This window comes from Tenebrio molitor, chromosome 2 (genome assembly GCF_963966145.1).
Source record: "Tenebrio molitor chromosome 2, icTenMoli1.1, whole genome shotgun sequence".
Taxonomy (NCBI): Eukaryota; Metazoa; Arthropoda; class Insecta; order Coleoptera; family Tenebrionidae; genus Tenebrio; species Tenebrio molitor.
In genome coordinates, this window is record NC_091047.1 from 658,432 (window position 1) to 681,818 (window position 23,387).

General features: G+C 43.5%; 6 protein-coding genes across 12 annotated transcripts; 2 read left to right on the forward strand and 4 right to left on the reverse strand.

The window, feature by feature from the left end:
- Positions 1 to 488: 488 nt before the first annotated feature.
- Positions 489 to 10,662, reverse strand: LOC138122858 (N-acylneuraminate-9-phosphatase). Of its 2 annotated transcripts, XM_069037243.1 has the most exons (4): positions 10,425 to 10,662; positions 2,779 to 2,953; positions 1,506 to 2,051; positions 489 to 1,457 (listed from the first exon to the last, which is right to left on the reverse strand). In XM_069037243.1, the coding sequence occupies exons 1-3, from the start codon at positions 10,518 to 10,520 to the stop codon at positions 1,519 to 1,521; spliced, it is 804 nt and encodes a 267-aa protein (XP_068893344.1). In that variant the 5' UTR covers positions 10,521 to 10,662; the 3' UTR covers positions 489 to 1,457; positions 1,506 to 1,518. The 2 variants fall into 2 exon arrangements, with proteins under 2 accessions (XP_068893344.1, XP_068893343.1); XM_069037242.1 differs by having other exon boundaries at positions 489 to 2,051; positions 10,425 to 10,661.
- On the reverse strand, positions 6,293 to 10,259 carry Neurochondrin (neurochondrin). Its single transcript, XM_069037225.1, has 2 exons — positions 9,992 to 10,259; positions 6,293 to 8,479 (listed from the first exon to the last, which is right to left on the reverse strand). The coding sequence occupies exons 1-2, from the start codon at positions 10,101 to 10,103 to the stop codon at positions 6,408 to 6,410; spliced, it is 2,184 nt and encodes a 727-aa protein (XP_068893326.1). The 5' UTR covers positions 10,104 to 10,259; the 3' UTR covers positions 6,293 to 6,407.
- A 138-nt stretch (positions 10,663 to 10,800) lies between the features above and the next one.
- LOC138122853 (sodium channel protein Nach-like) lies at positions 10,801 to 13,476 on the forward strand. 4 transcript variants are annotated; one of them, XM_069037235.1, is made up of 10 exons: positions 10,801 to 11,332; positions 11,374 to 11,592; positions 11,647 to 11,809; positions 12,207 to 12,378; positions 12,431 to 12,528; positions 12,578 to 12,727; positions 12,775 to 12,961; positions 13,006 to 13,150; positions 13,199 to 13,299; positions 13,349 to 13,476. In XM_069037235.1, exons 1-10 carry the CDS (start codon positions 11,286 to 11,288, stop codon positions 13,447 to 13,449), a joined length of 1,383 nt encoding a protein of 460 aa, XP_068893336.1. In that variant the 5' UTR covers positions 10,801 to 11,285; the 3' UTR covers positions 13,450 to 13,476. The 4 variants fall into 4 exon arrangements, with proteins under 4 accessions (XP_068893336.1, XP_068893337.1, XP_068893334.1 ...); XM_069037236.1 differs by having other exon boundaries at positions 13,205 to 13,299; XM_069037233.1 differs by having other exon boundaries at positions 13,006 to 13,299.
- Positions 13,477 to 13,702: 226 nt separating this feature from the next.
- Positions 13,703 to 18,350, forward strand: LOC138122849 (patj homolog). Of its 2 annotated transcripts, none has more exons than XM_069037226.1 (3): positions 13,703 to 14,387; positions 15,725 to 16,450; positions 16,502 to 18,350. In XM_069037226.1, exons 1-3 carry the CDS (start codon positions 14,139 to 14,141, stop codon positions 17,492 to 17,494), a joined length of 1,968 nt encoding a protein of 655 aa, XP_068893327.1. In that variant the 5' UTR covers positions 13,703 to 14,138; the 3' UTR covers positions 17,495 to 18,350. The 2 variants fall into 2 exon arrangements, with proteins under 2 accessions (XP_068893327.1, XP_068893328.1); XM_069037227.1 differs by having other exon boundaries at positions 14,276 to 14,415.
- Positions 18,341 to 19,603, reverse strand: LOC138122862 (uncharacterized). 2 transcript variants are annotated; one of them, XM_069037249.1, is made up of 3 exons: positions 19,389 to 19,603; positions 18,901 to 19,071; positions 18,341 to 18,844 (listed from the first exon to the last, which is right to left on the reverse strand). In XM_069037249.1, exons 1-3 carry the CDS (start codon positions 19,447 to 19,449, stop codon positions 18,729 to 18,731), a joined length of 348 nt encoding a protein of 115 aa, XP_068893350.1. In that variant the 5' UTR covers positions 19,450 to 19,603; the 3' UTR covers positions 18,341 to 18,728. The 2 variants fall into 2 exon arrangements, with proteins under 2 accessions (XP_068893350.1, XP_068893349.1); XM_069037248.1 differs by having other exon boundaries at positions 18,901 to 19,074.
- Positions 19,604 to 19,685: 82 nt separating this feature from the next.
- On the reverse strand, positions 19,686 to 23,244 carry LOC138122861 (uncharacterized). Its single transcript, XM_069037247.1, has 5 exons — positions 22,962 to 23,244; positions 21,467 to 21,673; positions 20,964 to 21,068; positions 20,058 to 20,183; positions 19,686 to 19,854 (listed from the first exon to the last, which is right to left on the reverse strand). Exons 2-5 carry the CDS (start codon positions 21,636 to 21,638, stop codon positions 19,751 to 19,753), a joined length of 507 nt encoding a protein of 168 aa, XP_068893348.1. The 5' UTR covers positions 21,639 to 21,673; positions 22,962 to 23,244; the 3' UTR covers positions 19,686 to 19,750.
- Positions 23,245 to 23,387: the final 143 nt, after the last annotated feature.

The window sequence follows — 23,387 nt, forward strand, 5'->3', positions numbered from 1 at the left end:
ATATTTACGACAGTTTTACAATGGAGCATTTTCGATTGCGTGAAAGAATGACCTTGACGACCAAAATTTATTGCTCGCCACTGTAAGTCAACCCAGAAATTTTGAGTGTTCGAATAGAACCCAAGGTTTATAAGCTCCGTGGGATTTATTGGGTTTTATTCTAGTGAGTGAACACCTAATGCGTAATTGGCAGCCTCTATCGTAAAAATTTAGTGCATTATGACGTCACGAGTAACTTCCTTGTAGAAAAAATCCAATATTGTTTTAAATGAGAACGAGGCAACCTCCTAAACGCATCTCAGTTCTACCAACCTTAAATTGGCCGTGTGACGGCGCCATCTGTGGAGCTCTTCTCAAATGAAACTTCTGAATGATGCATCCTCCACTTTGTGGCGTCTTTTCTGGAAGAATCAGATGTCCGCGCTTGGCAAACAGGAAAATGTCGGGAGGAAAAGTACATTTTGTTCGTTCGGGGATCAACAAACGACTCGATCTAAGAAATTTATTATGATACTTTGTTACATTAGGACACTGTTATTAATATGTATAAAAGTATATGAAAATATAACGTTTAGGCGTAGGCGGTAATGTAATTGTTACGTGATGATAATGATACAGTTAAGTTGAATAAGTTGGGCGTTTACGTAATCGTTACATTTGAATATTATGTTGTTTTACGCTACATTAAGAGTGGAATCTGTACATAGGAATACTAGCTAAGTTACTGTTGCTGAACAGCGATAGTACAATAAATATTATAGTCGCAAACTTAAAATTATAAACGAAAATTTTGCGTGTAGATAGCGGTTACTTTAAAAATCTTTATGTTATTATATCCCACACCAACTTAAAGAATGACCTTACACGAAAAAAATATAATTATTTGCACTTCATTACCATCAGATGACTTCTGTTTCTGATTTATTTCTGCACAAATCGGAACCAGGTCCGTATTGCACGTTTGTTTGTTAAAACTTCTCTTGTATAACTTAAATTAATTTCTCCTTAAATATCTAACAACAATAACAATGCAACTGTATCGATAACCTTAACGTAACTATGCTCGTCGAGATTCCTAAAAAAATAATAGTACAGGTAATGATTGAACACAATTAGATATTTTTATAATTTAAATTGTAAATGAAAATATTACTGTACCCGTATCTTCATTTGTATCCACACTTGTGCCTCATTTGAATTTTTTTTTTCTAAGAAAATATAATTTCTACTAACCTACGTATATCTTACTGGGGACCTAACCTAACTTGTCAGCCATCAATTCACAGCGAATTTCGAAACTATCACAACTGCGAGATTTTGTACCGATTATTACACGTCCAGCGAGGTGAGCCGGCGGCTTTGTCCTCAAATTTTCTTTGACATTACGTAGGTAACGACAAAGCCGCCATCTTCCCTCGAGCCGCCATTGCAGACTCCACGAACCTTTGGTCTAAAATCTAAATAAATAATAAAAAAATACTGCAATCATGTGCTGACTCGTCTACCCCGCCATTTTTTCTAACTGCCATCGCTACTGTTGCTGTTCCCGTCGTCTAAATCCGGCATGTTTACTTTCCCGCGAAATTGCTGCCTAAAACTAGGTACTTTGGGATTCTTCGGTAACAGATTCGGTAAGTCGGTCACGTTTTCGAGAACGTAGTCTGGTCTGGGATCCTCCTCCCCCATTTCTATGTTCGCGAGGGGCACCCAAACCGTGCCTCCCAGATTCGCCTCCGATCCTCCCAAAATATCCGTTTCCAACTTATCACCTACCATGATGCACTGCTGGGGCTGCACTCCCAGGTACTCGCACGCCACGTGGAAGATCTTCCGGTGGGGTTTCTCCCACGGAAGATCCCCCGACACGAGCACCACGTCGAAATACTTCTCCAAGTGGAGACGCCGGATCTTCTCCCACTGGGCGCGCGAAGTCCCGTTCGTGATCAAACCGACCATGTAGTGCTGGCGCAGTTTGTGCAACAGGTTCTGGACGTCGGCTGTCAGAGCCAGGTGGTCGTAACGTAACTGTAGCCACAGTTGGTACACTTCGCCTGAAACGAGAACACTTTCAATGAAACAAGAGGCTCTGAGTGGTCAACGTTTATTCAGGTTCGAGGGGTTAGAAGAGAAGGTAAATTCCCCCGCGCAAAGCCACCACCAAGTGGAGAACGGCGCCACCTTTGAACTTGTAACTCTCGATCGTTCGGTCGTCTTTCAACTGTTTGCCTTGGTGGATAAGGCGTTGCTGTTCCGGGGGGATCCCCTCGCGTTCCTCCAACTTTTCTTTGATGGTTATTATTTTATCGGTGGGTTCCACATCTATCTGTTTCTCTTCGCCGGTTAACGTTACCACTTTTATTAGCATTTTTGACGGAGATGAGACACGGACAATTTTGACGGATGAAAATGTAAATTTTTGACGTATGTCATTCTTGACGTCAGCTCACTTGGTGACAATTAAACAATTTTGACATTTCGTATGGAACACTCGAGCATTTTCCTAGATTCGAGTGCAATTACTTCGAAAGCAAAACGCGTTATTGTTATCATCATAAAGTCAACGACCAATAAATGGTTTGTTTTTTTATGTTGGCACCACGCCCATGGGTTAGGTCGTCGTCGCTTGTCATAAAATGATAAGAAGTATCGTAAAAGTAAAAGTAAGACTGATAAGACGAGGACAAAAAAAAAACAACGATAAAACCAAAAGGTTGAGATAAGCAAACACAAAAACAAAATGAATCGATCGTCAAAATTCGTAAAAATATCTCTACATACCGGCAAACTTGTTATACTGATCTCCCAAAGCCTGAGCCCACAACAGCCGCCTCCAAGCGTCCAAACTCATCGACAGATTCTCCGGACATTTCCTGAAGGCCCGTAGGTACGCCTTCGACGCCGCCACCGCCAGGTCCAAGGGAACGGCCCATTTTTCCCACAGTAACTGCGCTAGCTACAAAAAATACGCACGACCCATTAATAACGGCGATGACTGTGCGTAAATGATTTTGGACACGTCCCTGTCCTGTCCTCGCCAGGAAACTACCCACGAATCCGAAAATAAAACCACAAACTGTCTTAACCAAACTGTACATTTATTCAATAACTACTTAGATAACCCTACACAAGACAACTTGATATTTTGAAGCAAAGTACCCCGTTTTAGGTATCATAAAAATTCATACAACAAATTGAACTTTTATACAACTTTTCAACGAAATACACCATTCTTTCTGTATTTATAAGGCAAATTGATATTTTAATCAAAAATACCCTGTCCTACATAATACCTATAAAATCTGATAAAATTCGCTGAGAGCCTAAGATAAATAGTATGTTATACGCCAAGGTAGAGAAGACTCGCTTCTCGGGAAATAAAGAAGCGAGGCTTAAAATTGTCTTCTCTAGCGTGGTGTATATATTATTTTTTTCACTACTAGATCCGTTAAAACCCTTTCTAATAATAATTATTAATTAAATTTGTTTGTCCGATGCGACGATCCGAGTTCTCATTTTTCAACGGTTGCTATGAAAATTGAAAATCGTCTGTCTACGTTAACCAATAAAATCAAAGAAAATCTTTCGTTGCTAGGTGACGGCTGTTCATTATTGACCTTGGTTAACAATGAAAATTATTATTAACCTTGGGAGAGAAATTCTACTTCTGGGGTCGGTTCGAGAGTCAATAATGACGCCTTCTGAGACTAGTAGTGAAAAAACTAATTTGTTGCGTCAGTTTTTCCTCCCAAAAATATGTAAATTTATGTGGCAACTGTGTGGGTGGGGTAGAGTTGACATTTGTATGACATTTCATAAGCGTGCATTTGATTTTTTTATCTACGATCGCGTAAAAAGTAGGCACTTTTTGCACTAAAAATCGTTGTCAAAGTTGACGTTTAGAGAAACTGACGGAATCGTTCTCTATAGTATATTAAAAGACAAGTTTCATAAGACCAGTCTTGAAGCACGAATTCAAGATTAAAAAACGAGTGGCATAGCCACGAGTTATTTTAAAGAATGAGTGCTTCAAGGTCTTATAGAACGAGTTTTTTATACTATTTTTTGTAATTTGCCCTTTTTAAGTCGTTTTTAAACAAAAATGTTTACTTTCCTCGATTTAGGGATTTTTGTGGCGGTTGGTAATGTCTTAATTTTAAAAGTGAAAATTTGATCAAGTCTTTTGCCTTTTGTTTTATCCAAATTCTGTCACAAAACACGAATATGGAAGATAATCTTTCATGTACGCCCGCTGAAATACGTGAAATTGCCAAAAATACGGTCGCGAATTTGTTGCCTGATAAATCCTGATAAATAATTCTTTGCACATTTTGTAATTTAAACTGACACGCATGACAGATCAAGCTTTGCCAACCTAAAAATTTTCGTAAAATGTTCCGTGAAATAATGGCTATAAGGACATCCCAGATGATGACGTCGCGTTCGTTCATATGTCTATTAGAGAATCAAAATGGAGGCAAATTACAAAAAAAAGTTTTAGAGCACGATTTTTCGCTTTTATGGCACAGAACTGTCAGAATACAACAATCGAATTTGTTGGAAACATTGTTTAGGTTGCTAAACGACGTAGTTCTCAAACGACTTTGGTTATTCATGAAATATTGAACCAATGAATTATTTTATACAAATTTATGTTGAAACCGGTGTGATGATCTCACGATCGTAGATAAAATGTTGTAAGACATACGTGTAAAAAGTTCCTTTGTTGCACTCACATCTTTTAAAATACTCCCTCGTACCTCGGTCGTATTTTAAACCCGTTCGTGCAATAAAGGATAACTTTTTACACTTATATCTTAAATAACTATTATACCATTGCACATTAATTTGACAGTTTTCAAAATTGCGCGACTATAAACTGTCAATGAAATGTCAACTCTATCCTACCCACATAAATTTTCGTACATAGCTGCCATACTTTTCATAAAGATTTTCCATAGCTTCTTTATTCTTATTACTTAAATTTCATTGAATTTTGAAATTTAAAAAAAAAATTAGATTTTGGCAAGGATGAATATTTCTTTGGGAATATTATGCATTTTGTTTTGTTTTGAAAATTTCTAGAACTAGTATTATGTATATGATTTGTTACATTTTTTACTAAAGTTGAATAAATAGAGCATTTTGATAAAAACGAATCTATTTTTAAAATTTGAAATTCACATATGGGATTTTTTAAACTATACATCCAAAGAATTTCTGTTTCAACTCGTTCAATACTGGATCAAGTACGCATGCGCACTTATCTCGTCCAGCCGTGCACCATCCATCCACTTCTTGTTCTTCCTGTTATGTAAAAACTCAAACAGCGACGTTTGGTTGAGGTAAAGCACGGTGTAAAAATAGTCGAATGTTTTTTTTTTTATTTCCAGATAACGATGAGTTGAACTTTAATAAATTAAAATCGAACCAGACCCGAATAATGGGTCAACTGTTTGATAAAATAGAACAATGTTCGTTGACGAACCAGCATTTATTGCCGCAGTGCTTGTGTGTCCAAGCGATGTAAGAAAGAATCTAAGGAGCTAAGGACCAGAAACCTTTTTTGGCGTCATCAAAACCATGCATTCAACAACCAACAGCTGGACCCCCTAAAACCGAGCATGAATACAATCATTTTACAGGCGTCCCACAAAAAAAGAACCTGTTTTTAATAGGTTTTTTATCCTAATATACAAATGATTTAAATGAGAAGTTTTATGTGTGAGGTAATAGATTAATCCTTCTGAAGTAACCTGTATTTTACAATTTAAATTTTGTACTAATTGTTACATTTTTATGTAGTGATGTTTTCGGAGTGTCCGGAACGCCGTCCGCGGAAAGAAGACTAAATAACCAGTTATAATTAAATAAAATACTTTGAACAATTTATAAATTTTTTTCTGTTGATTTTTCACGTTGTCATCATCTGTTCGTTTTATTTCCGGAATTGTTAGATCCCCTCGGTGAACTCTGGGGTTGTTTCGTTATTAAATATGTAGTTCTTTTCTAGAGTTTAAATCAAACAGAAACGAACCTAATTTATTAACTGGTAATATAACAGATCTAGTTGGCCGAGTGTTCTCCATTCATACGCATAAAGAAAAGACCATGAAGAGGTTGAAAAAAATGTAAACAAATATGACTGATTTTTCATTTTTTGATAGGTGATTAAAAAAAGGAAGTTTTTTGGCTAAAATATGAACTTGTCCTATAATTATATACTTAAAAAAAAACTTGAATAATAAATTTTTATGATACCTAAAAACGGGGTATTTTGCTTCAAAACATCAAGTTGTCTTATATAGGGTTATTTTAATTAGTGAAATAATACAAAACATCGACAATTTCGTATAAAAACTTGCGAAAAAAAATGCACTTTAAGAAATAATAAAAGCGCCGCGACAAATTTAATCGCCGAAAAGCTTCTTCCCCAACTCCATCAGCCTGTGGTTCCTGCACACCCTCAGCGCCTCGGCTTTCTTCAGCACGTCGATCACGCTCTCGTTCGCGTCGACCAAGTGGCAAAGAAAATCTTCGTAGGCGGACTTGACGTTGGGCGGAAGAGTCCCGATCTTGACCTTCTTCAAAGTCTGGATGATGCCCTCGGCCCAACCGCTCTCGATGGCGAACTCTGAAATCCACGGGATCTGGGCGATGACTCCCGACATGGTCTGCATGCCCAAGAACCACAGCTCCATGATTTCCATCCAGTGCTCCTTGTAAGCCATCGAGACGACCAGAGCCGTGGGATCGTTGGACTCGTCGATGATGTAAGCGTCCCACAGAAACCTGATGGTGGCTTGGATGTAACGACAGATCGAGAAGTCGTTCTTCTTCACCTTCTTAGAGAGCTGTTTCAACAGCAGCAATCCTAACACTGCCAGATTCCCGTGAAGGACCAGATTTTCCGGTATGTCCTTCAACTCCGGCAGATTCTCGAAGATGAACTTCAAAAGCTCGTTGAACACGTCGGACTCTTCCACGTGCTTGGTCTCCAAAACGGTGAGATTCATCAGGACGTTGCAGGCGCTGATCATCGCGGTCCTCGAGTCCTGCATCTCGGCCAGGACTTCGGGAGACAATTCTTGTTTCGGTTGATTCAACACTTTCAGACGTTCGGATCGCGGAACGGGAGGCCGCTTGTGATGGACGATGCTCCAATGGAACTGCAACAGCTCGTACAGCACTCTGTCCTCTTGATTCTTGAGGATTATGGCGCGAGCCGGGTCCTCGACTGCCAAGTGGCACAGTCCGGGCAGAAGGATTCTCAGGATGTCGACGGAATTCGCGGCATTGGACTCGCTCTCGATTCCCGCTTTCTCCGCGACCCTGCGAGCTTTATGCGAATTGAAACTCTCATTGGCCACTTGGAGGATAAACGGCAGCAACTGGTAGACTTGCGTTCGCAAGGCCGAAGTCTCTTGGGCCAACCAAGCCGCCAAGACTCTGATGGTTCCGTAAACGAACCATTTCTCCTCTCCTGCCGGTTTATTTTTGTCGGCGGCGACTTTCAACAGCAGATTTATGATGGCGGTGAACGCCCCCTTCAGACCGGTGTACAACGTCTGTTTTTCCTTCTGGTCCAGATCCAGTTGATCCGTCGAGATATAATTGATCGACAGTTCCAAAATGATGTAGCACGCTGTGATCAGATTCCTTTGGGCGTTCGCCGCCTTGAGACTTTTCCCGTCCAACTGCATTCTCACTTCGATCGCCGCCAGCTGTATCAACAACAAGAAAAACTGTTTGGGTTTCTCCTCGTCGGACATGGCCCACTCCACTCCCAACGTCTCCAAAACGCTGGACGCCAAGATCAGGGCCGGGTTGCGTTGCTGGGCTCCTATTTTGCTCTGGAGGATGTCGGTCAAGCCCTTGTAAAGACTCATCGGCCACGTCTCCTTGTCGGCACTCGCGACGATCTTCTTCGGACAATTGAAGACCAACGCGTTCAAGACTTGGCACAACTCGAACTTCCTCTTGTCGTGGTCGGTCTCGAAATCGACCGCGATCTTGTTGAGAAGAGTGTGGAAGGTCTGGGGGTTGTTCTCGTCCCAACTGTTCGAGCCCAATCTGTTGACCAAGACGGCCAAGATGTTGAGAGCCTCGTCCGACTGGAAGCTCCCTTGAGAGTAAATCTCGCTCAGCTTGGCTACGCCCCCGGCATCAATCAGCGCTTGCTGTCCGGGGGCGAAGCTCGCGATCCCTTTGAGACAATTGTACGTTTCGCCCACCGACATGAGGTCTTCGTCATCGGCTTTCTGGACGATGTCCAGGAAAACCGGCACGTTGGCGATCATCTCCGGGTGGGTGGCGAGTTCCTCTTCGTTGCAGAAAACCGTGAGGATCGACAGAGCCACCGACTTGTAAATGGAAGGCGGACAATCGACGGGCACGTCATCGGTGAGCAAGAGTCGTTTGATGTAGTCGAAACCTATCGCCTCGAAGATGGCCTTCTTGGCGACGGGATTGCAGTCTTTTCCTTTAAAAACAAAAACGTCTGTCTCATGTCGGAGAGGATGTATAGTGGATGCGTGTCCGGAGAAGATAAGCTACCGTTTACTATGAGTGATAAAAAAAAACAGTAAAAACTGTGGCGTATGTCGATGTGAGGAACTGTACAAAAGTCACGGAGTCGTTAAACACAATTTATTTTTATTTCGAAAATACGGGTGAGCGTAATGTGAGTTTATTCGTGTGAGAATAATTACTGCAATAAAATTCAGTTTGTGTACCTACCTTAAGGTGGAGTGCACCGTTAGCTTAATAAATCACAACGGGCCAACGATCGTAAATATGAATCACTTGGATTTTTTTTACAAAATGGGACAACTCCTGTTCAGTAAATGATTTTTGTACAGTCACCCCCGAAGTCATCGCCGGCGACTGCCACAATTTTTATACCGCGTGATCAACCCAGTCAGTCCTGTCGAATGAAACTGCACGCGTAGATTGATTCATGCGTTCACATCTGTCAAGATGATTCCATCATTTCGATGCTTTAAAAGAGAGCTTGTGCAAGATACGTTGCCTCGATTTCGAAACGGGAATAAATTAGACTTATGACAAATATCCGAATCGTCATTTGGCAAAGTTTTCTATGGATAATTCAAAAAACAACACAAGTGCATTTCGGTGATTCATAAATTTCGCAAGTCCCAACACCCACTCAACAATTTATTACAACTAAAATAAATGGATAACCTTCGATACGTTCCTCAGGTCTCGATCCGTTCTACTTTGTAGGCTGCTCTTGTTAATCTGGTGTGATTTTTTTAACACTTTTAGGGCGTAGGCAGCCTGTCAAAATAATCACGCGTGAAGTTACGATGAAACATTCCACAATAAGACGTCATCTCAACCAACACGCTGTTGTTATCATTAAATCTTAAAATAACAAAGTGAACTTTCATTATAGTGCAAGTGAAAAAAAAAATTATTCAACATAACCTAAAAACTTTCAATTTGACAGTTAAAACTGCACGAATCAATCTACGACTTGACATTTGTTTTTTACTTCCCAAATTGACTTGATCATACGGTATTCCATTTGGTCACCACGTGGGGATTGTTATTTCTGTAATAAACGATAACTTATTTTAACATTCCAGCCGGTGCTCGTACGATTGGGTAATTAAACGATACTTTATGTCCATGTAATCAGGTAATTAGTAATAACAAAGTTTAACATTGAGTGTCATCTTTTCGGGTCGATGATAAGGGGTCAAGTCATTAAATACGTAATTTGTACACTTCGGACCCAACTTTCCCTCTGGTTTGTGACGTTATCTGTCACAAATATTTGGGATCAAAGTTCGCTATATTTCCGCTGTTGATTGGAGATTGTCACTTTTGACATTAGCCGGCACCTGATCCGAGCCAAGTCTGCAAAAGCCGGTGTAACCTGAGCCCCCGCGTTTCGCACTTCTTTCTCTATCCGGCTGGAACGAACCGGGCGCATCCGCAACCAACATAACCTCAATCCTCTCCTCACCTTTGACCAGCTTGGTCACCATGAAGAGCGCGGCGAACTTCTCGGTGTCGCTGGTGGTGTTCTTGAGGATGTTGATGCACTTTTTCACCGCGTCGGATATCTGCCCCGCCATTGCTAACAGCGCGAGGCCCCTTGCACAACTGCGCCGCTAGCACGCGAAGCGTCAAGGTTATATTTAGTTACAGCGTCTCGGCGCTTTCTAAATTCGGTAATTTTTGAGCGTCTCGTATCACTCGCACTATTTTTAGTTGATTCCAGTCGTTGACTCCTGGACGGACGACCACGTGCTTCGATTCACAAGACAGCCCCCGTGCCGACGCGCGCATGCGTCGCACCGTCGCGAACAGCTGATCGGGACGTTTCCGCGGAATTCACGTTTTGCGACCGGAAAGGACCCCCGAAGGGAAAAAGCGACAGCTGCGGAAGGACTCACCTTGGTGCAGGTCTGCTTGTCGGCCTTCCGCGTGGCGATGAGCGTGTTGTCGAGGTCGAACAGGATGGCCGAGATCCCTTTCCGTCTGTTCTCCATGGTTCAGCACGCCAGCGGGGCATGGAAACGGCCTAAAAATACACTCGCGTAGACTTTACCCCGCAATATGTCATGGGAAAACAGAAAATGGACTTTTCGGATGTCGCCCCCCCACTCGCGTGCACGAACAACTCGACGGATATTGTCACGTTGCAGGCGGTCACGTGACGTCACGTTGACGTGTGCACGAAAAATTCCACCGGAGCTGCTGCGTGTCCAATTTCGCCTTGATGGGTTCGGGGGGCTGCGAGATGGAAACCCAACGATCGACGCTAAATGGGGCCGGGCATCAAGCGTAAACTGTCGCGTTTATGGCCCTACTCAGTTTTCCATTAACCTCAATCATCGGAAGTCTGATTTGAACGCAATCTATTGCGTAATCAATTATGTCTGAAGTAGGAGCAAAGAAAAATCATTTTTATCACCGGTAATTGCCCGGAGAGGCGCCACAATTTGAAATCAAGTAGAGGGCGCTTTGATCTCAAAGTGGACCCACCTGTGAGGTGACGGTGACCACGCCCCGAGCTTTAAATGCGAATCACCGAACTGCTTAGCGCATAAATTAACGAGACCCATTTCCGGGGTTAAACGGCCACCCCCAGGGTGCCGGCGCAATCCGAGTCCACTTATTCGCCCTTGATAATAACAAGCAGCCGGAATGAATAATTTAACAACGCACCCTCATTACAATTTCAATAAACCGTCTCGAAATTCGTCGAATCCACACCGCAAACACCGCTTGAAGCCGTAGACTTAACCCAAACAATGATTAAATTAAAGAATAACAACGTAAAGGGCAATTTTCGCAACAAGTAAGTGCTTGGCGATGAAATGCCGACATTTAATATTTCAGGCGGTGTTTCAGGCTGTTATGGTCTTTTGTGTACACAGCACTGACGTCTTTCACCGTTTTCTTGGTGGTCGGGTTGTGGAACAGGTTTGTGTTAAATCCCACCGTGACGTCACTGGAGAGTTCGGTACATCCGGTGACAAAAGTGCCCTATCCGGGGATATCGTTTTGTAATATGAATAAAATCAGCAAGAGGAGGGCGCACCAGCTGGCTGATTACATGTAAATGGGGAGCGATCCTGTTTTGATGAAATGTTTTCAACTGACATGTCGCAGAGTGGATCATACGGGGGAAAATTACACGGACGTCATGAAATCGATCAAGTTCTTGGGCCAGCTGTACGACTCAAACTACGACAAAAATTACAAAACGCAAATTGACAACTTTCAAGAAATTCTAGACAAACTCCAACTGAAAATCATCACGCTAATGAGAACTGTAAGTGGGTGTGTACAGCTGGCTTCAAAAAAACGGGAAACGAAATTTGACCTAACGTTTTAATTTGTCAATTTATGTCAGTTTGACAGTAGTATCTGTATTTGCGTAACTGACATTTCTGACACATAAGTGCAGTTTTTTAACCTAAATTCTAAAAAGCCGTTTCAAACTACAAAAATTTTATAAAACCTGACAGAACTTTTTCTGACAGTTCCCGTTTTTTTTTAAACCAACCGTACACAAAAGCTTGCAATCTGGCAGGTTGTGACAAATAAAACTTGATTCGTAGATTGTTTTTCTTAAGTATATTTTGAAAAGAAATTATGACAGAACTTTAACAAGCATAATTATTATTATTGACAGATTTGAGACTGTTTATTTTTTCTTGTCGCTTCAGCTTATAACACCTTGTGAAGATCTTCTGAAAGTTTGCCACTGGAAGGGCGTTCGAGTGAACTGTTCGGACATTTTTTACATGAGACTCACATTTGAAGGATATTGTTGTGCTTTTAACTACGTCAAGAACACTTCAGAATGGCGGATGCGCCGGGAGAAGATAAGAGGCCCAGGTAGGGCTGGCAGGACACAATGGATATCGATAGTAATTGTTTGCACCCCCAGAATCAGGAGAACCTAGCGTTCAGAGCGGTCTCTCGGTGCTGGTAAACAACGACCCGGAGGACTACTACTACACCATTGTACCCTCCGCCGGCCTCAACGTCTGTATCTCACCCCCGTGTGCCCTCCATCCCTTGACTATTTTTCCAGGTGCACGTTTTCATCCCCACCGACTACCCCGACAAGTCCAGCGGTAACTTGATCGAAAACATCGCGGACATCGGCACCGAGAACTTCTTCGAAGTTGTTCCCACAACGGTGGCGGCGGTTCCCGACGTGATGAACTACCCCGTCGACAAAGTAAATTAACCCTTTATCCCCAACCCAGACAGACCTTTTTGTCGTAGAGGAATTGTCTGTTTCAAGTGGAACAACTGACCCAGTTTGGGGTTTACTCACAGAGCGATTGCTTTGTGGACTGCAGGATAAAAAGCATGATGACCCTGTGCGAATGCATCCCCTTCACCATCCCCTTGAGCGACGACCGCACCGTGTGTACTTTACGTGACCTCCCTTGTCTCGACAAATACAAGAGTGCGTGTCCGCTTTTGTGAAACTCGTCTAATCTGGATTTGCAGGGAAATGGATTTCTTTGGCGCCAGATGCGAGAGGCGAAATCACCTTGACGGAACAGGAAGATGCGTTGTTTTGTCCGCAAACGTGTTACCCCTCGTGCGAAGCGACTCTGTACGATGTTAGTGCAACGAGCGTTCCGTTTTACAAGTATGCAAATGACACGTTTTGTTCGTTTTGGTCTCTGCACAATTGTAGGTCCAGATTCGACAATACCACGTCGATTCACATCTATTACAGAGATCGCTTTCACAACTTATTCAAACAAGATGTCGTCCACTACTGGTTCGAGATATTGAGTGAGTCGATTCTGTTTCGTCGTTTTTTTGTAAAGATTCTCCGTTACAGGTAATTACGGTGGGATTTTCGGACTGATCATCGGCCTCAGTGGCATTTCGCTCATGGAAATCCTGGTTCAATGTGTAAAATTTGTCAAAATAAAATTGTAAATACAAAAGAATAAATCCGTGTTGTACTCTGTTAATCAACTGACAGTTATGAAATGTCAAAATGATTGTTCGGCATGATCGTGCCGTTATCTATTTCTGGGGCGGAATTATGCAAGGGACCGTCGATAAATCACTTGGCTACGTTCTCTGAATGACGGGAAAGGACGAGTTCGTCCTTAAATATTGAATTCATCCGCCTCCGCCTCCCCGTCCCGCTGCTTTTTTTGCATTCCCTTTTCCTGTTGAATTCGGCGTGTCAGCGCGACGCATTCGATTTTATTCATGAGTGGCAATTCCGATGAAATCACATGTTTTATTTAAATCGTCCCTTGTATCGATTCGTTCCGTAAATGCGTGATTTGAGGTGTACTACAGTACGTGTTGTCCTGCGTGTTCCCTCCGTCCAAGTGCCAACATCCAGCGAACAGTTGACGCTCCTCAGCTGTCAGTTGCACTATGGCCTCGACCAGATAACAACAAAAACCGTTCGCGTTCTCTGTCCCAGAATGTCTGCCAGCGATGAAGACCGCAACAGATCCGTTATCGGCGCGTTTTCGCCGCGTTATCAACGCCAGACATAACCTAACAAACGTCCGGTCGATCCCCACTATCGATTGAGCAAACATTGGAACGGCGCCAACTTCAAAACTTTGTTTTTCCAGAAGAGATGCAGCAAGGGCGAGCACATCATGGTGTTGAGCACGGAATGGTCGCAAGTTGAGATTATCGATCTGATCAACGATGGGTCCGGCTTGGGGTTCGGAATCGTAGGCGGCAAGAGCACCGGCGTCGTCATCAAGAGCATCCTACCTGGAGGGATCGCCGACAAAGACAGCCGGCTTCAGAGCGGCGACCACATACTGCAGATCGGCGACGTCAACCTGAGGGGCCTCGCCGCCGACCAAGTTGCCACGGTTCTGAGACAGGCTGGGGCACAGGTGGTTAACATTTTTAATACACCAATATGTAAGACATCACTTAACATTGTGCACTGTGTTGTTTCATAGGTTGTACTTAGTTCAGTCTTGATAGAGTTCAACCGGTACCGGTCTTACCAATTATCCGAGCATCACGATCAAGCATGCACACGTCAATTTTTCTTCCAGTTGGCAACACTGATCTTTATTTTTCATCGCATGCAATCACCCAGTATAGTAGTTTTCCTCCCAATTTTTAAATCCTCGCCTCCATGTCGCCTCAGCCGAAATGCAAATCGCAAGAAAATTCAAATCTCGTAAACTGTCACGTTTTAAACGAACAACAAGAAAAGAGGATGATTAAATTATCTGCCGAGTACGTGCTTGTCGCTTTTCTTTTCACGTTCAAATTTTAAAATGCGGTTATTTTTAACCCAAATTGTCCCTTTACGCAATAAAAGTGACACCATTGACTGCCTAATAAGATGAAACTCGACCATAAAGCCGGGGCCCACCTGCGATCGAAACTTCATTCATAAAAAATGGCCTCGGGTTAAGTGTCGGCTTGTTTTTCACTCGTACATTTCCACAACTTTTACTATTAAGAAAAGTTTTCCGATCCCATTAATAGAAAAACTTACGAAAAACTGTAAACATTCTCGTCAATATTCCGTGTTTGTGCGGCACGATATTATGCTGGTGACATTAATGAAATGTTTGTCGTGGTCTGAGCTAATCCGTAATTACTACATTTTCCGAAAAAAGTCTTTTTAGACAATTATTCTTTGGTGTGGCTTGTTTTTTTATCCATAGAATAGAACAAAAATATTTTATTTTTGTCATGTTGTTTAAATTGCATTTGACAAGTTGACGACTGTCAAGTGACGCTCTGGCAAAGTACATTATGTTCATTCAATTCAGTCGTGTTATGGAACGTTTTTATTTTTGAATATTTTAGGAATTTTTTTGTCGAAAAATGAAAAAATAAAATATTCATAACTGCGTAATGATATGAACGTCAACTGTCACCGTAATTGTCGGCGTAACATATATTTTTTTCAAAAAAATTCGTGTCGTAGGAAATGTACAAAAATAACAAGGGAATTGGTTTCAACGTCGACATAAATGTTTGTTCTGGGGGAGCAAAGTAGAAATGATGCTCGAAACGTTTCGTCCGTGTACAGCATGTTCCGCTTTCGAGTGTGGGGGGATCTTTGAGGCGACGTGATAAACGACGAAGCTCCGATTTAGTTGCATTTTCTCGTCACGAAATCTCGTTCGATATTGTTGCGATGGACTTATGAATGTTAAAAGCTTGTTCCATCATCTCGTCTCACGACCCTCGTTGGCCCTTTCAGGTCAGGATGGTGGTCGCTCGACCCGTCGAGCCTTCCTCGTCTGACTTCCAAACGTTCGGCTGTTCCGCTCCTGTAGTGCCGACCAAGATCCTGACCGATCCTGAAGAGCTCGATCGGCAACTCCAGCAGAACGGTTACACTTCGTTCTACAGCTACAACGAGCGCAACAGCTGCGACGACCTCGACCAGACCGACCTCAACTCCGTGGACGCCGACCCCGCCACCTACAACTCTCTGGATGTCGCCGTCAACAACAACAACAACACGAACGGGTTCTCGCCGGTGAGCGACGGACACGTGGTGATCATCCCCGCCGACATTGAGTACACCGTTCCGGAGACGGAGCGCTTCGACGTCGAGTTGACCAAGAACGAGTACGGGTTGGGGATAACGATAGCGGGGTACGTGTGCGAGAGGGAGGATTTGAGTGGGATTTTCGTCAAGAGTTTGAACGAGGGTAGCGAGGCGTACCGGTGCGGGAAGATCAACATCAACGATCGTATCGTGGAGGTTGACGGACAGTCCCTGCAGGGGTTCACGAATTACGAGGCCGTGGAAAAGATCAAGCAGACGTCGAGCAAAGTGGTGTTGACTTTGGAGAGGTACCTGAGGGGGCCGAAGTTCGAACAGCTGAAGGAGGCCCTCGCCACGCAAGAACAAAAGGATCTGAGTCCGCCGTCGCCGTCCCAGACGACGCTCAGTTGGATCCCCATCGAGGCGGCCGAGGTAAAGGGGCGGCGTTGGTCGCAGTTTTCACCAAAGAGTTTTTCCCTCTAGGGTCAGATCGAGCCCGAAGGCGAGTCGGTCGTGAGCGTCAACAGCGAAATCTACGAGCAGAACCCCGAAAACAAGGAGATCTTCATCGAGGAGAACTTCGAGGTGAACCTCGCCGACGACTTGGAAACCGCCACCAAGAGGAAGTGGGAAACGATCATCGGGTGCGACGTCGAGATCGTCGTCGCCAACCTGACCAAGCTCAAAGGTTTGGGCATCAGCCTGGAAGGCACCGTCGACGTCGAGGGCGGCGTCGAACTGCGCCCCCACCATTACATCCGTTCCATCCTCCCCGAAGGACCGGTCGGGTTGAACGGCAAACTCAGCTCCGGCGACGAGCTGCTCGAGGTGAACGGTCAAAAACTGCTCGGGATCAAACACGTCGAGGTGGTGAAGATCCTACGGGAGTTGCCCAACACGGTGCGGTTGGTTTGCGCGCGCAAAAACGAAGAGAACCGCGTGATTAACACCTCCCAGGACCGCGAGGGCTTCGAGGCGCGGAACATCTTGGGCGGCAGCTTGAAGAATCTCCTGCCGCAGCCGGAGCAGAGGCTGCTCAAGGCGCTGAGCGACACCAGCATCAACACCTCCAGCACGGTGACGGTGACCAGCGAGCCCAGCTTGCAGAAGGCCAAGTCGCGCTCGTTGGAGGTGACCAATCTGGCGATGTGGTCCGACGAGATCGAGTACATCGAACTGGTCAAAACCGATCGCGGCTTGGGCTTCTCGATTTTGGACTATCAGGATCCTCTGGATCCCAAAGCCACCGTGATCGTGGTGAGGAGTCTGGTGCCGAACGGGGCGGCGGAACACGACGGTCGCGTCACCCCAGGCGATCGTTTGATCAGCGTCGACGGAAAAATCATCAAAAACGCCACTCTGGACCAGGCGGTCCAGGCCTTGAAGGGGACCCTTCCCGGTCCGGTCAAGCTGGGCGTGGCCAAGCCCTTGCCCAGTTCGAGGGCGAGCGAAAACGCAAGCACGGTAGGATCCTGAATTCCTTCAGTTCTTTCCATCAGAAAATGTAAATAACATTATTTTAGTACTTGAATTTTGGATAAGCACAATCACTGCTGCCTTTTTGAATATTTTTCCGTAGATAAGTCAATAAAATAGGTGATTAGATGACGAATTTACAAGCTGTCAAAGCTTCAAGGGCACAAATTCGTATGTATTTTATATGCATATCAGCTGAGGAGGTTTCAACGAAGTGGTAGAGTCCCGAGCGGGCGTGTTTCGGGTTGTATTTTTTTATTTTTTGATGAAACTTCAATCGGACACGCCCACTCGGGATCGCAATTTCATTCAACTATCGGAATTCTAACCACTTCCAGTTTTTTAAACGCTCTAGTCGCTAGATAAATCAGGAATCTCTAGTGATTTTAGGCACTGTATAAAGTTTCCGATGTTCAAATATTAGTGCTTCAATCGGTTTTCTTCTACGAGCAAGTTCTTCCATAACTCAATACGTAACAAATGGAATTAATGCACAATACTGGTCTAAATCGAATCAGGAATTGAACACACTTGATGTTTTTACTTGTCACACTCTGTACATAAGTATTATATTGAATTTCTGTGTGGTGTTATGTGTTTCGCAAGTCTGACTCTGACGTTATCGTTCTGTGCCATGTTCTGTTGTGATTCGTTTAGTTGTTGTTGTTGTTTTTCTGTAAGACTGATTTTTAAGCGAATTTCAAGGTCAATATTTTAAGCAATATGGCTATTGTTATCACGTGATCTCAACTGTACTAATCCGTTGGCCTAATATCTTAAGTCGTTCTCTGTTCATTTAGAAAATTTTCGTGTGTTGGTAAATGTAAATAATAAAAGAAACGAACGTAATAATAAATATGGTAATTTATTAATAAATAAAACATACCTGATAGGGGTAAATGTACAGGGGCAAAGTGGGGCGCTCGCTCGATAGCGCACCTAACCTCACATTTCAGGCGGGAGTTTTGAACAAAAGTCAAGTCGAGCGCTCCCTCGTTAGTACTGTTAAATAGCGACACTTAAGGTTAAGTCAGTGTTGAAGGGTGGTCTCGTACCGATTTCAGTTGCTGCATGAGAACTAGGTACCACAGAAAATTACTAATCTTGTTATTAGACACCGTTCAAGCTTCGTTATTTACAAAGTACTTGGGCTACTAATTCTAATAATAATCAAGAAAAATGTGTAAGCGACGTTACATGAATAAATTATATTTATTATGTCGAGCGTAATTCATTATTTCTTGAAGTATATGCCCGTGCAGCAGCAGGCCGTTATGAGCTTGTGTTCTTGGCAGGAGTTGGCGTGCAGGAAGCTGCAATCGGCGTACTGGCACTGGTAGGGCAGGCGGTCTGCAAACAATTTGACGTTGGAACTGTGGTTTTGCACAAATTTTGTCGATACCGACCGTAAGGGTTGTTGGAATTGTGACAGCAGCACGAGTCGTGGAAGAGCTTGTCGCTGCAGTAGCCGTAGACCGAAGAGTCGCACAAAGGACATCGTCGTCTCTGAGACTGGGCGTAAGGACGCGCTTGACCGAAGGAACCATCGAAAGGCTCAATGTCGTTGCTCGTGTAAACTACTGAAACAGAAACGGAGGCTGAAGGAGTTTTTGCGGGTCACGGTCCGACGCACCTATTTAATAACTTTAGTCATATTCGCCGCAAAAACTTATTTCGATATCGGTGTAAGGCTACATTTGAATGTGAAATTTTTTTACAGGTCTATACGTGACTGGTTACAAAACTGCGGGAATTTTTTCGGGGCGTTAGAAAATCGTACATGTAGCCTTCGAGTGTTGGCTAATTAGTGCATGGACTAATTTAATTATCGTGTAAGCGGCGTGTTAAGTTGACAGCGTTTTGCACTCGCTTTCGAGCGATCGAGGGTACTCACTGGTTGAACGAGCCGCAAAAATGAGACTCGAGAGTGTGAAGAGAGCCACGAAGCACTTCATTTTCTTGCAGTCTGTCGTTGAACCGGTCGAGCCGAACTGTTCGGTGCGCCATCCCAAATGCAGAAGACATTCTCATCTAACTGTATCCTGAACTGGTGTCCGATTTCTCGTACATGTTATTAGCCTGTGGGATGACTTGCCTTACCGATTGCAAAACGAGTAACGGAAGAAAACGAAACCAATCAGTCGACAAGTGAAGATTGGTCGACGAGAAGAGGAAAAAATGTAAACAAAACTTACGTAACAAGAAAATTTATTATCATAATACTGTGCAGACTTAATGATATTGCTTTGGTAATAATTAAACGTGGTAATATACAAGTATGTACACAATATACGCCATCAGCGCCGACACAATTGTCTCTTTGTTGAGGCGTGAACGAACCCCCACGGACTTTTTCTTCCCTGCAACAAACCGAAATCAATATCATGTAAATGTGAACGACCGGTTAGGCCATACATTCAGACAAGTGGGATTTTATTGTTGGCGAAGACAGTCACGCGACCTCGGGGCCGTCTTCTCATAATACGCCCGAATTAACAAATCTCTTTAATAATTTATTACGAGACGATAACCCCGAATTTTTGAATTATTTATTTCGACTTACATTTCTCGAGGGCGTGCTTATCACAACAACAGCTCCGCAGTCGGCTGTACTCTGCACAATCGCCGACCACCGGTTTGCAGATTTGGGTGCCCAAGTAGCAGGTGTGCGGGATGAACGGTAGTACCTCTGCGAGAACAATTTAATGCTGTTTATCACCAATTAAGACCATCTTAAGCTAATTACGGCTCATACGCCGCGTCAATTAAACCAATAATTAAGGGTCAAAGGACCACAACTGTCATATGTTGTGCGGCAGAGCAATTATTATGTCACAAGAGCACGTGACATTGCTTGTGTGCGAGACTGTACTCGCAGGAATCGAACCGATGGCAATTTGGAATTTGGTGGCTGGCTGAACATTCTTGTAAATATTTAAATGAAGAATTAACAGCGGGAAAATTCGTTTAAAAGCGACATTATTCTGGCAGCGTGGTTTTTAAAACACGAATTACCTAAATGATGGGAGTAATTTTCGTTAAAAAGGGTGGTAACATTGATTAGTGCAAATGTCATTCAAAAGTGTTTGAAGTGGGTGATTTTAATTAGTAGATTGGATAATTGCAACAAATCTGGTTAAATGTTGAGGCCACGAGAATACTGGTTTGCGAAATTACTTGAGGAAATATGAAGCTCCACTTTCGGGGCGAGAAAACGAATCGGATTCGCGGATTCATCGCAGTCGACATATAGGTAAGCAGCAAAAATTGTAAATATTTATTTATATAACTTTTATCAAATGTATTTATCGTTTTGTAACGGGATATGTTACGAACTGATAAAAATCGCGTTGATTTCTGAAACCACAAAAAACTGGTGTTTTTTAATGCGGAGAAGTTGGTACCTATCTGTCAGACAGAAAAGTAAAAAATTTTGAAAATCTGTTGTGTGGGCTCCGTCGACACTCACCATGATACCTCCTGTCGCAGCAGCAGTGGTCGCTGATGAGATCTATCCCAAGACAGTACCTGATTTCCGCTTTGGTACACTTTTGGCAGCCGGCGGGTGAAGACACTGCAAAACTTTGTAATTACAGTCTTATCCTAGATCGTCCCAATTGACCCGCCCCGCCCATCTCAATTACCGGTTCCGAAGGTCGCCCTTTCCAGGAATTCTCATACGCAAGACCGATTATCTCGTTTGGTGTGTGCACTAATTGAAAGCAAACATCGAAGAACTAATTTTATCCGTTGGAAATTGTTGATTCTTTCGGGCTAATTTTAACGTCGGATCGCTTCACTGGGTTACGAGATAACGAATGTTAGGAGCGCGTCGAAAATCGCCGCCAAACGGTGTCACAGGAATTGCGTGCAACTCATTTTTTATCCCCGTTTGCGATCTGTTTCCGTGTTTTCACCGATTAGGGCCAATATGTCACGCATCTCGCAGAGTTATGGTTGGTCAAGACTTACCAGAGCTGAGATCGATAGCTAGAGCCGCATTTTTGGCTTGGCTGGCCGATATTTCGTGCTCCACGATGTACTCCTCGTAGCGGAGGCCCTTATCGTACTCTACTATAGGAATGGGACTGCCCGTTTCCGTAGAACACACCACCAAAAAGGCCACCAAGATTATTCCCGGCATTTTTCATTTTCGAGAAGTGGAGTAGCGTGGTGGGCCTGGAATCGCACAATCGGATTAATTGGGGCTCATGAGTCACCCTCGGTTCTGCAATTGGGGCGACAGTTTTCGGAATGTCATGACGTCAGAGGCTGTTAAACTGGACGAAAGCAATATGCATACCTTGGGAGCGTAAATAAATCGTTTAACAGTTATTAAAATAAAAATTTATTTTTTTTAAACCTAATTAACCAGATAATTGAGGCGTCGATGAGTGATGTGAAAAAACAGTTGGAAACACCGGTGTGTTGGACGAAGTTGACAACGCCAAGGATTTCGCGCAGAGTTGAGGTCAATAACGAAACGACTGGACGGGTCAAATTCTTCCGAACGTATTGATCATGTTATGAAAAATTCACGAAGGAGGTCGTCGACAATTAATTGTGGAGATCCACAGAAATGGCCGTGAATCATGCAAGATACTGCAGGCTGGAGCGAGTGGAAAAATGTGGAATCAAGTAAATTTGCAGTTTTTTGTCGACAAACATAATTACAGTCGAACGCAAAAATGGTCGGATTCCTCGAGGGAATTAACTGTATTGCTCGGAACCCATATTTCGTCGCATTTTCGAGCTATCGTTAATTGATGCATCTCTCGAGTGCATGCAATTAAGAAATATGACGTCATTGTAAGGACATCTGCTGTTTTTTAGGATTCGGACGTGATGGACGCTACTAGAAGCAAACACCTGCGGAAGGGTCCCACTGCGTTCTTCGTCCTTCGCTCGCGTTTAGAAAAAAATTTGCCACAACAAACAACACGTGTCTGGCGTCAGGTTCCTGGGACAGTTACTCGTCCGTTTAAGGAAGAAGGACCATCACAACCGTGAAAGGAGCAGCGGTGACGCATCGTCGAGTGTAATAATCGAGACCTGTAGTGATTACGGCACGGTCAACGAAATTTTTTCAACCGGTGACACTACACAACAACAAAATTAAAGTCGGTGTCGAACACGGTTCGATTTCACCTTAATTGAAGTCGACGGCGGGGCATAATGCAAATTTCGAACGGCACTAATAATAATCCGTCTTGTAACGCGATGATTTTCATTATTTTGTAAATTAACAATACATGTCCTTTTTCCTTTGTGACACACTTAATTGCATAATGAATTTAAAATTGGAATAAATGCGCCGAACAACAAGAAAATAATACATAAATTCCCAATTATTGTGAAGGTTAGTCCCGTAAATGCTTTATTGTTGTCGCCTGTTGTTTTTTTTTCTATATTATATTTTTTTTTGCCTTATCTACGAGATACATAAAATCGTACTCGTCCGACTTACCTTCATGCGGTACGATAAGAGCGCCTTGACCACTTTTGTTCTTTGGAATCACAGTTGTAACACCTGAAGCGAGCGCACCAATGACGGGTCTAGACCGTGCGTCTCGACGCTCCGCACTTTACCCGCGCTTTATTACCAATGACAAAAGAGGGATAGTTGCGAATAGTTTTTCCGGCGCGCATGTCAGTTCGGAGGACCGCGCGAAAGGCGCATACTTATTGCAAATTATTAATTTTCAACGGGCAGTTATGGTAGTTTGCAGGAGTGCACAGCACGCCGAGTAACCACGAACAGCGGAAGGGGCAGGCGGTCCAACGACAAGTTGGAGTCTAATCGTGCGCAATTTGACAATTCCGTATTCCGATCATGCACAAAAATACCTTACATAATGGCATTGTGTTCACCTGCGATGGTACACGTCATAAC

Excerpts from the sequence above, each read along its gene's own strand:
- Neurochondrin (XM_069037225.1), bottom strand. The coding sequence starts at position 10,103 with ATGGCGGGGCAGATATCCGACGCGGTGAAAAAGTGCATCAACATCCTC. Across the intron at positions 8,480-9,991 it reads GGTGACCAAGCTGGTCAAAG|GAAAAGACTGCAATCCCGTC; the intron begins GTGAGGAGAGGA and ends TTGTTTTTAAAG.
- LOC138122862 (XM_069037248.1), bottom strand. The coding sequence starts at position 19,449 with ATGAAGTGCTTCGTGGCTCTCTTCACACTCTCGAGTCTCATTTTTGCG. Across the intron at positions 19,075-19,388 it reads TTTTGCGGCTCGTTCAACCA|TAGTTTACACGAGCAACGAC; the intron begins GTGAGTACCCTC and ends TTTCTGTTTCAG. Across the intron at positions 18,845-18,900 it reads CAATTCCAACAACCCTTACG|ACCGCCTGCCCTACCAGTGC; the intron begins GTCGGTATCGAC and ends AATTGTTTGCAG.
- LOC138122849 (XM_069037226.1), top strand. The coding sequence starts at position 14,139 with ATGGTGTTGAGCACGGAATGGTCGCAAGTTGAGATTATCGATCTGATC. Across the intron at positions 14,388-15,724 it reads TGAGACAGGCTGGGGCACAG|GTCAGGATGGTGGTCGCTCG; the intron begins GTGGTTAACATT and ends TGGCCCTTTCAG. Across the intron at positions 16,451-16,501 it reads TCCCCATCGAGGCGGCCGAG|GGTCAGATCGAGCCCGAAGG; the intron begins GTAAAGGGGCGG and ends TTTTCCCTCTAG.
- LOC138122858 (XM_069037243.1), bottom strand. The coding sequence starts at position 10,520 with ATGGAGAACAGACGGAAAGGGATCTCGGCCATCCTGTTCGACCTCGAC. Across the intron at positions 2,954-10,424 it reads ACAAGCAGACCTGCACCAAG|CTAGCGCAGTTACTGTGGGA; the intron begins GTGAGTCCTTCC and ends TATTTTTTGTAG. Across the intron at positions 2,052-2,778 it reads TCAGTATAACAAGTTTGCCG|GCGAAGTGTACCAACTGTGG; the intron begins GTATGTAGAGAT and ends TTCTCGTTTCAG.
- LOC138122853 (XM_069037233.1), top strand. The coding sequence starts at position 11,286 with ATGATTAAATTAAAGAATAACAACGTAAAGGGCAATTTTCGCAACAA. Across the intron at positions 12,728-12,774 it reads TGAACTACCCCGTCGACAAA|AGGAATTGTCTGTTTCAAGT; the intron begins GTAAATTAACCC and ends TTTTTGTCGTAG. Across the intron at positions 12,962-13,005 it reads TTGTCTCGACAAATACAAGA|GGAAATGGATTTCTTTGGCG; the intron begins GTGCGTGTCCGC and ends CTGGATTTGCAG.
- LOC138122861 (XM_069037247.1), bottom strand. The coding sequence starts at position 21,638 with ATGCCGGGAATAATCTTGGTGGCCTTTTTGGTGGTGTGTTCTACGGAA. Across the intron at positions 21,069-21,466 it reads AGCTATCGATCTCAGCTCTG|TGTCTTCACCCGCCGGCTGC; the intron begins GTAAGTCTTGAC and ends AAAGTTTTGCAG. Across the intron at positions 20,184-20,963 it reads CTGCGACAGGAGGTATCATG|AGGTACTACCGTTCATCCCG; the intron begins GTGAGTGTCGAC and ends TTGTTCTCGCAG.